At 45.5% G+C, this 12,100-nt stretch overlaps 1 protein-coding gene across 1 annotated transcript in view; it reads right to left on the bottom strand.

The window, feature by feature from the left end:
* Positions 1–5,964: 5,964 nt before the first annotated feature.
* Positions 5,965–12,100, bottom strand: part of LOC139023114 (partitioning defective 3 homolog B-like) — a 28,948-nt gene continuing 22,812 nt past the window's right edge. The window contains exon 3 of the mRNA XM_070435472.1: positions 5,965–7,539. Coding sequence (XP_070291573.1) covers positions 7,175–7,539 — 365 coding nt within the window. The 3' untranslated portion in view covers positions 5,965–7,174. The remainder of the gene's footprint in view (positions 7,540–12,100) is intronic.

Below are 12,100 nucleotides of genomic sequence, written 5' to 3'. Positions count from 1 at the left end.
ATATCTTTGAGGTTCTCTGTATCCTATATGGTATATCTTAAAGATTATAGACAAAGACATGCATAAATACCATGCATTACACAGCTATGTCACTTGTCTGGATAATCTATTTTTTTGTCAGAATTGTGTTCCTTAGGCAACAAATGCAGAAAAATGGCTGGAAACAGGAATGGACTAACTGGACTTGTCCAATAAGAAAAGCTGATTATCKTTTTCCTTKGCAGAACATTTTGAACACAACCCAGGTTAGGTAAAGGGGTCAGGGTGTTTCAACCCAGTCTGTGTTGTATTTATTAGGCATCAAACAGAAGAAATTAGATTGAAAACAGGAAGGGACTACCTGGACTAAATGCACATTTATTTTTCTGTTGCAAAACGTTTTGATACGGTGTGCACTAATGAACAAGGCCCAGGTGGCGTGAAGGGTGTCAAGGTGTTTCACCATAGTCTGGGTACAGGGTACTTCTGTGGAAGTTTAAGGATGCATCCCAAATGACACCCTATTCCCTATGCGCCCGATTCCGACTTAAGAAATGCATGGCTTTCCTACACACTTCTCAGTAGTTGGTATTTAGACTTACCTTATGCAGGTGCGTAACGGCCTTTGCAGGCGTGGTTCCCTTATTTATGCACATCTTAGGTTAGGTATGAATGAATCATAAGGTTTGGAGAGCCTTTACGCACTAAATATATTGATGAATCAAAAATACAGTGGTTTGATTCATTCTGAAAGTTGTTATATTCAAGTTCAATCCATGAGTTATAGGAAGGTGGAAAAACAGTGTACAATAAGGGTTGAACAATAGTCCTATAAATCTACCCTAATCATGGAACTGTATGAACACGGTCCAGTGAACCGTGCGCCAGGCTCCAGGTTTAACCTGCTACGTGTGGTCTGAGTTCCATAATGATTCAAATAGGCTACATGTCCCAAATTATTGCACAACGTTAGCCTAATAGGACCGACTAATGATAGTGACCCTCAGGAACAACTACACAGACATGACAGAGGAAAGGTAAACAGAATGGAATGATGCAAAATGTAAGCTACAAAAAAAAAAAAAACGAACACTAAAGTAAGAGTTACACTGAACAAAAATAAAGATTTTACTGAGTTACAGTTCATATTTTATTTTATTTTTATTTCACCTTTATTTAACCAGGTAGGCTAGTTGAGAACAAGTTCTCATTTGCAACTGCGACCTGGCCAAGATTAAGCATAGCAGTGTGAACAGACAACACAGAGTTACACATGGAGTAAACAATAAACAAGTCAATAACATGGTAGAAAAAAAAGAGAATCTATATACAATGTGTGCAAAAGGCATGAGGTAGGCAATAAATCGAATAATTACAATTTAGCAGATTACCACTGGAGTGATAAATCATCAGATGATCATGTGCAAGAAGAGATACTGGTGTGCAAAAGAGCAGAAAAGTAAATAAATAAAAGCAGTATGGGGGTGAGGTAGGTAAATTGGGTGGGTAGTTTACAGATGGACTATGTACAGCTGCAGCGATCGGTTAGCTGCTCGGATAGCAGATTTTTAAAGTTGTTGAGGGAGATAAAAGTCTCCAACTTCAGAGATTTTTGCAATTCGTTCCAGTCGCAGGCAGCAGAGAACTGGAAGGAAAGGCGTCCAAATGAGGTTTTGGCTTTAGGGATGATCAGTGAGATACACCTGCTGGAGCGCGTGCTGCGGGTGGGTGTAGCCATCGTGACCAGTGAACTGAGATAAGGCGGCACTTTACCTAGCATAGCCTTGTAGATGACCTGGAGCCAGTGGGTCTGACGACGAACATGTAGCGAGGGCCAGCGCGACTAGGGCATCAGGTCGCAGTGGTGGGTCGTATAAGGTGCTTTAGTAACAAAACGAATGGCACTGTGATAACCTGCATCCAGTTTGCTGAGTAGAGTATTGGAAGCTATTTTGTAGATGACATCGCCGAAGTCGAGGATCGGTAGGATAGTCAGTTTTACTAGGGTAGTTTGGCGGCGTGAGTGAAGGAGGCTTTGTTGCGGAATAGAAAGCCGATTCTTGATTTGATTTTGGATTGGAGATGTTTGATATGAGTCTGGAAGGAGAGTTTGCAGTCTAGCCAGACACCTGGTACTTATAGATGTCCACATATTCTAGGTCGGAACCGTCCAGGGTGTTGATGCTAGTCGGCGTGCGGGTGCAGGCAGCGAACGGTTGAAAAGCATGCATTTGGTTTTACTAGCGTTAAAAGCAGTTGGAGGCCACGGAAGGAGTGTTGTATGGCATTGAAGCTCGTTTGGAGTTAGATAGCACAGTGTCCAAGGAGGGCCGGAAGTATATAGAATGGTGTGTCTGCGTAGAGGTGGATCAGGGAATCGCCCCGCAAGAGCAACATCATTGATGTATACAGAGAAAAGAGTCGGCCCGAGAATTAACCCTGTGGTACCCCCATAGAGACTGCCAGAGGACCGGACACATGCCCTCCGATTTGACACACTGAACTCTGTCTGCAAAGTAGTTGGTGAACCAGGCAAGGCAGTCATTAAAAAACCGAGGCTACTGAGTCTGCCGATAAGAATATGGTGATTGACAGAGTCGAAAGCTTGGCCAGGTCGATGAAGACGGCTGCACAGTAAGTTTTTTTATCGATGGCGGTTATGATATCGTTTAGTACCTTGAGCGTGGCTGAGGTGCACCCGTGACCGGCTCGGAAACCGGATTGCACAGCGGAGAAGGTACGGTGGGATTCGAGATGGTCAGTGATCTGTTTGTTGACTTGGCTTTCGAAGACCTTAGATAGGCAGGGCAGGATGGATATAGGTCTGTAACAGTTTGGGTCCAGGGTGTCTCCCCTTTGAGAGGGGGATGACCGCGGCAGCTTTCAATCCTGGGGATCTCAGATGATACGAAGGAGAGGTTGAACAGGCTGGTAATAGGGGGTGCGACAATGGCGGCGGACAGTTTCAGAAATAGGGGGTCCAGATTGTCAAGCCAGCTGATTTGTATGGGTCCAGGTTTTCAGCTCTTTCAGAACATCTGCTATCTGGATATGGGTAAAGGAGAAGCTGGGGAGGCTTGGGCGAGTAGCAGCGGGGGGGCGGGGCTGTTGGCCAAGGTTGGAGTCGCCAGGAGGAAGGCATGGCAGCCATTGAGAAATGTTTGTTGAAGTTTTCGATTATCACGGACTTATCAGTGGTGACCGTGTTACCTAGCCTCAGTGCAGTGGGCAGCTGGGAGGAGGTGCTTTTGTTTTTCCATGGACTTACAGTATCCCAGAACTTTTTGGAGTTAGAGCTACAGGATGCAAATTTCTGCTTGAAAAAGCTGGCCTTTGTTTTCCTGACTGACTGCGTGTATTGGTTCCTGGACTTCCCTGAACAGTTGCATATCGCGGGGGCTCTTCGATGCTATTGCAGTTCGCCACAGGATGTTTTTGTGCTGGTCGAGGGCAGTCAGGTCTGGAGTGAACCAAGGGCTATATCTGTTCTTGGTTCTGCATTTTTTGAACGGAGCATGCTTGTCTAATATGGTGAGGAAGTAACTTTTAAAGAATGACCAGGCATCCTCAACTGACGGGATGAGGTCAATATCCTTCCAGGGTACCCGGGCCAGGTGATATATAAGGAATATATATAAGGATTTTTTTTTTATACATTCAGTTGGCCCTAATGTATGGATTTCACATGACTGGGAATACAGATATGCATCTTTTGGTCACAGATACCTTAAAAAAAAAGGTAGGGGCATGGATCAGAATTGTGTACAGATCCTTGCGACATGGGGCCGTGCACTATCATCACATGAGGTGATGGAAGCGGATAAATGGCATGACAATGGGCCTCAGGATCTCGTCACGGTATCTCTGTACATTCAAATTGCCATCAATAAAATGCAATTGTTTTCGCTGTCCGTAGCTTATGCCTGCCCATACCATAACCCCACCTCCACCATGGGGCACTCTGTTCACAACATTGACATCAGCAAACCACTTGCCCACACAACGCTATACATGTGTTCTGCAGTTGTGAGGCTGGTTGGAGGTACTTCCAAATTCTCTAAAATGACGTTGGAGGCGGCTTATGGTAGAGAAATAAACATAAAATTATCTGGCAACAGCTCTGGTGGACATTCCTGCAGTCAGCATGCCAATTGCACGCCCTTTTGAAACATCTGTGGACTTTGTGTCACACAACACACTGTGATAAATCTGCACATTTTAGAGTGGCCTTTTATTGTCCCCAACACAAGRTGCACATGTGTAATGATCATGTTGTTTAATCTGCTTCTTGATATGCCACCCCTGTCAAGTGGATGGGTTATTTTAGGCAAAGGAGAATTGCTAACTAACAGGGCCGAAAAAAATGTGTGCACAAAATTTGAGCAAATTGAGCTTTTTGTGAGAATGGAATATTTCTGGGATCTTTTATTTCAGCTCATAAAACATTGGACCAACACTTTACATGTTGCGTTTATATTTTTATTCAGTGTATAAATGTCTGTGGGTATTACTGACGGCGGCTCCTGATAGTGGCTAATATTTAACATGATACAAATGGTAAAATAAAACGGTGAAAAGCTTATATAATTAAAACATTTTAAAGTGCATACATCATCTCGGCAGGTTCAGCCCTACATAAACCTATAGTTTGGTATTCCAAATTGCATACACGCAAATTATGAGGGCACACAATAACATTTTTGAATAACTGCATAGCTATTTATAGCCTACTTCACTGAGGAAAATGGGCCACAATACATATGTTATTCATGGTTTCCTCGTGCGTCAAGGTTAGAATACATCTGTAGACACACCTCAAATACACCTTTTTTTCTTAGATCTCCACCCAAAATGAACAGGGTGTGAACAGCATGCTATTCTCGTGCTTAAGTTCAAGGTCAGAATGTGCATAGAGAGTGCATTAAAGAGAATTACGTTCCATTTACGCACGCTTAACTCGGGTCAGAATCGGAACCAGTATGCCCTACTGGCCCTGGTCAAAAGCAATGCACTATGTAGGAAATAGGGTGCCATTTGGGATGAAACACAGTGACTGGCCTCTGCGGTAATTAAACACTAACTGATAAAATGAGCTCTCAACAGATTCTAATTATCCTAATTCCAACCTCTAATTCCAATCAGCCAGATCTTCCTTTTCCGTGGGAGCAAATTGGGAGGTAATCACTTCAGCACAGAGATCTCCTCAGTCTTAATTGTTGAGGGTGATTCAGTCTTTATCAGCAGTAAGACTGGGTCTACGTCCCAAATGGCACCCTATTCCCTAAATAGTGCAATACTTTTGACTAGAGCCCTATGAGCTGGTCCAATGGGCCCTGGTCAAAAGTATGGCACTATGTAGAGAATAGGGTGCCATTTGGGAAGCACCCTGGGCCTCTCTGTTATCATAGAGGGCAAATTTATCTCAAATGGGAAAGCTAAACTGGGTTGAAAATCTTAATGAATCATTTGGGCAAGATGAGTCATCATATTGGTGACTCAATCAGGACAATTTGCATAACTTTGCAATTCCATCATCCGGTAAAATGAGACAGCTAAATTGGTGAACAATAAATAAATTCATCTTGGCATACTGTATATGATCATTTACAATGTATATTTCATGCACAGCATAATATAAAAACGTGCATTTACAAACAAAGGTTAAAATGTATCGTCATTAACGTACAATATGACATGATATGGTCAGCGTTGTGATTCTTTACCATCACACAAGGGAAATGATATCAATGGCGAGAAAGGATAATAATCCCGGTGCATATGAGTAACATGTTTAAGTGTCTCTCTTAGGCTTTATCACTGGAGACTGTGGCTGTGCCCCAAATGGCACAGTATTCCCTATTCTGACCAGGGTTCAAAAGGCTATGGACACAGCCCATTAGGGTTCTGCTCAAAAGTGCAGTATATAGGGAATAGGGTGCCATTCGGGACACAGCCCATGTGATGAATAAATATAGCTAGTCAACACAGAGCATACATTTTAATTTGTTCAACAGTGTCTTTATGATAACATAACCTACATTTGACATAGCCGTTTTAAATCATAAACACCACACACATTATACTTTACTTAAAAAAGCACATTATGGGCAGCAGAAATTTGTCATAGGCAAAAAACTGTTAATGGAAGGTTTTTTAGCAAAGGCCACAACCAAAACAAAACACATTCAAAAAACACCCACATCTAAAAAGGCGGATGGAAGGGACACGGCAGGCGGGCAAAGATGCTTTGATGTGGACTTCATTTCCTGTTCCCTACTTCCTGTTCCTCTGACCTTGTTTCTTAGGATCAACTTCCTGTCCAGTTGTCTTTTTGTCTTCCGTTATCKCGGGAATAGGGTGCCTTTTGAGTCGAAACCCTAACTTCACCATCCCTTACTTCACCCTCCCTGGCCTCTCACTGTTGTTCCAGAAGGGGAGGGGCCTGTTTTTGAGCTTGTGCAAAAAGTTTGTGCAAGCCAGCAACCCTGCAAGAGTTTGGCTGGTATTCAATTAAAAGTCTCTTTCCAATCTGTACATCATGTCTACCTCCAGTCATTCTGGAACCCTGTGAATCAAAATACATTATTTACATCCCCACACATGCATAAAGAAACACACATTTCTAAACATCTCTATACATACTGTACACATATAGACCTTTACTGCTTCTAAAACATGTAAGCAGCTGAGAGGAGTGTTCCGATGATGGCCTGGTCCATAAACCACCCCTTCCAAATGGCACCTTATTCCCTACATAGTGCACTAGAAAGGTAATAAAGTGCCTTTTGGGACGCAACCCTTCCCCTACTGCTTGGATGTTTGTAGATCTCAAAGACCTGGATAGGTGTAAGCAGTATGGCTCACGCCCATTGGACTAGTTGGAGCCGTATTACTTACACCAATCTGATTCCTTCAGATTTGCAGACACCAAACGAGGTAGGGGGGCGAGGATGTTTTCAGACAGGGGGCTTTAGAGAAGCAATAAGTGGGTCTGATTTAGGGTTGGAGTAATCAGTAATCTTTCCAAAATTCCAAGGTTTTCCAGAAATCCTCATTGGAAGATCCCAGGAATCAAGAAGAAATAAGGCAGAAAYCCGGGAATCTTCCAACTGGGACTTTCCCGGAAAATCTGGGGAATTTGGGGAAAGGTACCAGAATTCTGCAATCCCAGTCTGAGTCCATCCAGCTATCGCACCTACACCGCTCCGATCATGCTGTTCTTCTGGCGTGGGTCCGGCTGCCTGCTGTCCCTGTAGCCGCCGCCGTAGCGCTCAGGGCTGGCGAATCGGCCGGGGCTGGCGTCACGGTAACCGCCCCTGCCCACTGTCTCGTAGCGGGGGAGACGGGTGCCTGGTGTGGGGGGCACATCGTGCTGGTCAGCCCGGTGGGGCGAGAATGGGTAGTACCTGGGGTCCACCTGTGGTGGCCCAGGGGGCGAGGTGGCCCGGGGCAGGCTGGAGAAGCGGGGCTGGGCCTCTTTAGGGGGGGTAGTAGTTGTCTCGGCCAGGGTAACCAGGTGCTGTCCTAAACTGGGTGGGGTAATCATTCGGATCCGCTCTCCTGCGACACACACACAGAGGACAGAAACATATWAAAAAAAACACTTTTTTTCTCTCCCTTCTCTCCAGTCAACTTGTGTGTGTGCATAAGCTTGTGTGTAAATACACATATCTGATTGAGTGTGTGTGACCCAGGGGGGGGTAGTGCAGTAAGGAGGTTGCAGGCAGCTGGGTGTCTCTGATTCCCTCCCAGTGACTGTGGGGTGATTAGGGGGCTAAGCTCCTGGGGTAAGGAGACACGCAGGGCGACTCACAGAGGCAGGATGGATCACCTTTCACAGCCACATTCACATTTTTCTCTGCTCACGCTCTGCCCTGCCTGGGCTAAGTTACACACACAGCCAACAACCAGGACCAAAGCCAAAAACTAGGCCTTCTCCCAGGTCAGATAGAGGTGATACTGCACTGGTAAATTCCCTGCCCATTTTCATACATGCGTTTGTTTCATACATGCTTCACACACACACACACACACACACACACACACACACACATAAACCACATCCCACCCGCCAGCTCTACATCCTCTGAGGACAATAAATGTCGATCTATTCATCAACCCAGCCATCCCCATCTCTGGATGGAGAGATGGATAAAGGGATAGATTAATAGATGTGATGCTGTGAAAGGGTCATTTCGGGGGCAGATTTGGCCTGTGTAAGCTGGTGGAAAGATGTTTAGGCTAGTGGGAAGATGGAGAAGGATGTGGAGGTGAAAGCCTGTTTGGAGGCCTTGAGCTGGGGTGAAGGCTCAGGTGCTCTCCCCTCCCTTAAAACCCCAGCTGGCCGGCTGCTAATCACTAGTGATGAAACATCTGGCTTTCATTTCTCTCTTCACTTCTTTCTCACTATCCATCTCTCGGCTCTCTTTCTCTCCCTCCTTATCGCTTCTCTGGGCCCTTAGTGACATCATAGGGGCCCCGGTGCTGAATGATAAGGGACCACCTGTATGTCCGTGTTTGGGTGGTCAAGTCTACATAAACCACATGCTGTTGATGTCTGGCATGCCTAGCCCACTGTCCCACACACCACAGAGATCTCCCAAGGGAAGCACATACACAACATGTTATGACGCACAGTCAACAGGTGCAGAGCTGTCACACTGAGCACGCCTGTGAGTGGACAGTGAGAGCTCTACTCTCACTAACTCTAGGAGAGCTAGAGAGAGAGGAGGGAGCAAAGAGGGCTTTCAAACTCCATGCATACATGTGAGTGTATAGGTGATTGTGGATGTACGGGTGTATCTAAATGCATGTCAGTATAATGGATGTGTGTGTATGTGGGTATGTATATGTATGTGTGTGTGTGCATGTTTGTGTCTGTGAGTGTATGCGAGTATGTGTAAGGGGTGTAATATACACTATATACACAAAGGTATGTGGACACCACTTCAAATGAGTGAATTTGGCTATTTCAGCAGACAGGTTTATAAAATTCAGCACACAGCCATGCAATCTCCATAGACAAACATTGGCAATAGAATGGCCTTACTGAAGAGCTCATGGTTTCCATGGCCGAGCAGCCACACACAAGCCTAAGATCACCATGCGCAACGCCAAACGCCGGCTGGACTGGTGTAAAGCTCGCTGCCATTTGACTCTGGAGCAGTAGAAACGCGTTCTCTGGAGAGATGAATCATGCTTCACCATCTGGCTGTCCGATGCCAGGAGAACACTACCTGCCTGAATGCAACTGTAAAGTTTGGTGGAGGAGGAATAATGGTCTGAGGCTGTTTTTCCATGGTTCGGGCTAGTTCCAGTGAAGGGAGATCTTAACGCTACAGCACACAATGACATTCTAGACGATTCTGTGCTTTGTGGCAACAGTTTGGGGAAGGCCCTTTCCTGTTTCAGCATGACAATGCCCCCGTGCACAAAGCGAGGTCCATACAGAAATGGTTTGTCGAGATCAGTGTGGAAGAACTTGACTGGCCTGCACAGAGCACTGACCTCAACCCCATCAAACACCTTTGGGTTGAATTGGAACGCCGACTGGGAGCCAGGCCTAATCGCCCAACATCATGCTCTTGTGGCTGAATGGAAGCAGCCCAACTAATATGCTTGTGGCTGAATGGAAGCAGCAATGTTCCAACATCTAGTGGAAAGCCTTCCCAGAAGAGTGGAGGCTGTTATAGCAGCAAAGGGCGGACAAACTGATTTTGGAATGAGATGTTCGATGAGCAGATGTCCACATACTTTTGGTCATGTAATACAACCTGACAGAGGGAGGTGTGATCCTATCCACATGGGCCAAGTGAACGCTACTAATAACATGTCATGTAATGAATCAGACTCACACCTCTCAACTGTCAACACACACTATGGCTGCATCCCAAATAGCACCCTATTCGCTATATTGCGCACTACTTTTGACCAGGGACAATAAGGCTCTGGTCAAAAGTAGTGCACCATGTAGGGTATAGGGTGCTACTTACATTTTGGGACACACCGTACACCATGCAAACAGCCCTTGAGATGTTGCCTGAAAACGGGGAGATGGTGCATGTGGTGTGTGTTTATGTGGTCTGCGTGTCTCTATGTGGTGTGTTGTGTGTGTGTTATGTGTATGCGTCTATGCGCTGTGTGTTTGTGTGTGTGTGTGCGCAATGACATTTGGGCATAGTTTCCACCTTACGCCAAGGAGGAATTTGGCCCTGGTGAGTGAAGGGGACTATTTGCACCTGCCCAAGGAAACGGAAGGATAATTATGCCCTGTGGTTCTTATCTGACCCCCAATAAACTCCATTGGTGGGAGGGAACACAGCTGGTAGCTAGCAGCCATGGAGGCCACCGAGGGGTTGCTTGGAGGGGATCTAACCCATTCTCTGGAGGGTCCATAGCACTTACTGACAATCTGCATACGTGTGTGTGTGTGTGTGTGTATACGTGCGAGTGTTTTAATTTGTGCTATGGACTTTCCAAAATAACAGACAGACGGAGGGATAGACATACACACACACACGGCAGGCTGAGTGCTAGAGACAGAGGCCAGACCAGGCTGGTTTCACATTAAAGGGATACTTTCAGGATTTTGGCAATGCAGTCTTTTATCTACTTCCCCAGAACTAGATACCCATAGATTTCCATTCATTGCGCTAGTCGCAAATCTACCTCTAACTTCATTCATACTGGGCACAGAGACATACAAATGGTATCCACGAGTTCATCTGACTCTGGAGAAGTAGATAACGGGCCTCATTGTCAAAATCCCAAAGTATCCCTTTAAAGGAAAACCATTAGGCTGCAATGGAGAGAGGTTATTTGTGTTAATCAAACCAACCTAGATAAACATTGGGGAGAGGGCTTTCACACAGACATGCATGCACACACCCACACACAAAATGTCTCTGTGTTTGCCATCACTCTGTCTACTCTATAGTGAGTACAGTATGAATTACACTTTGCAGCACTGTATCCCACTGAGCGATTTACACAGGAGTAACACGCACTAAAATGAGACTGAATAGCACCAACAATTCTATCAGATATCCTGGTGGCCAATTACTAATTCGCCATCTGTAAAGTAAAAATAAACATTCCAGATTTAACTACTGCTACTTCAACTGGTTCAGATCTCAAATACATTGTCAGCCTTGACTAGATCTTTCCGTCTGTTTTGTGACTTCCCTGGTCAGCGGTCAAAGACCTTCTCACTCACTCACTCACTCAAAACCAGGACTCGTATTCAAAGTTTCCCCACAGTAGAAGTGCTTGATCTGGAATCAGTTCACCCGTCCATGTAATTGTTTCCATTGTGGATTCATAAGGCACTCCTACTCTGAGACGCTTGATACAATACAGCAAGGAGCGTCGTGAAGGAGAAGACGTATGGAAAGTCTACGTTGGGGTCTGAGAAACCTAAAATGACTTAGCATACCAATAAAAAGGTCAATGAATTGAAATGATCTGAATTGAAACGAAAAGTAAGGGATGAGATTAGTGAGAGACCAATGCTCATGTGCTGATCAAACATTTACCCAGCATGCACCTGTTTAAGCGACATACAGTGCTGACGTGGCCATCTGTCGGAGAGCGAAGCCATGCTCACGAGGAGAAACGCACACACAACACACACACACACACACACACACACAACACACACACACACACACACACACACACACACACACACACACACACAACACACACACACACACACACACACACACACACACACACACACACACAGCTCCAATCACGGATCATTAGGAGGAGAGAAGAGACCACCGACCAGTGGGTCGGAGATAGGTGCCGTGGAACAAAACTACTGAGCTGAAACCAGGGAAGGTTAAAGTCAGGGGCAGAGTGTATGTGTGGTCAGACTGGTCCTCATATGTTCAGGAGTACACACAGACAACCCTTCTGGTTGCACTTTGTGAAGACATTTATATTACTACAGCAGCTCTAGAGTTAAATGTGCCATTCAGACCACCCAAACACACACACACACACACACACACACACACACACACAACACACACACACACAACACACACACACACACACACACACACACGCACACGCCACGCACACGCACACGCACACGCACACACACCCCAATTGG

Source organism: Salvelinus sp. IW2-2015, linkage group LG27 (assembly GCF_002910315.2).
Source record: "Salvelinus sp. IW2-2015 linkage group LG27, ASM291031v2, whole genome shotgun sequence".
NCBI lineage: Eukaryota > Metazoa > Chordata > Actinopteri > Salmoniformes > Salmonidae > Salvelinus > Salvelinus sp. IW2-2015.
The sequence above is the reverse complement of the archived record's forward strand: the minus strand, read 5'-3'. Positions and strand labels throughout refer to the sequence as shown.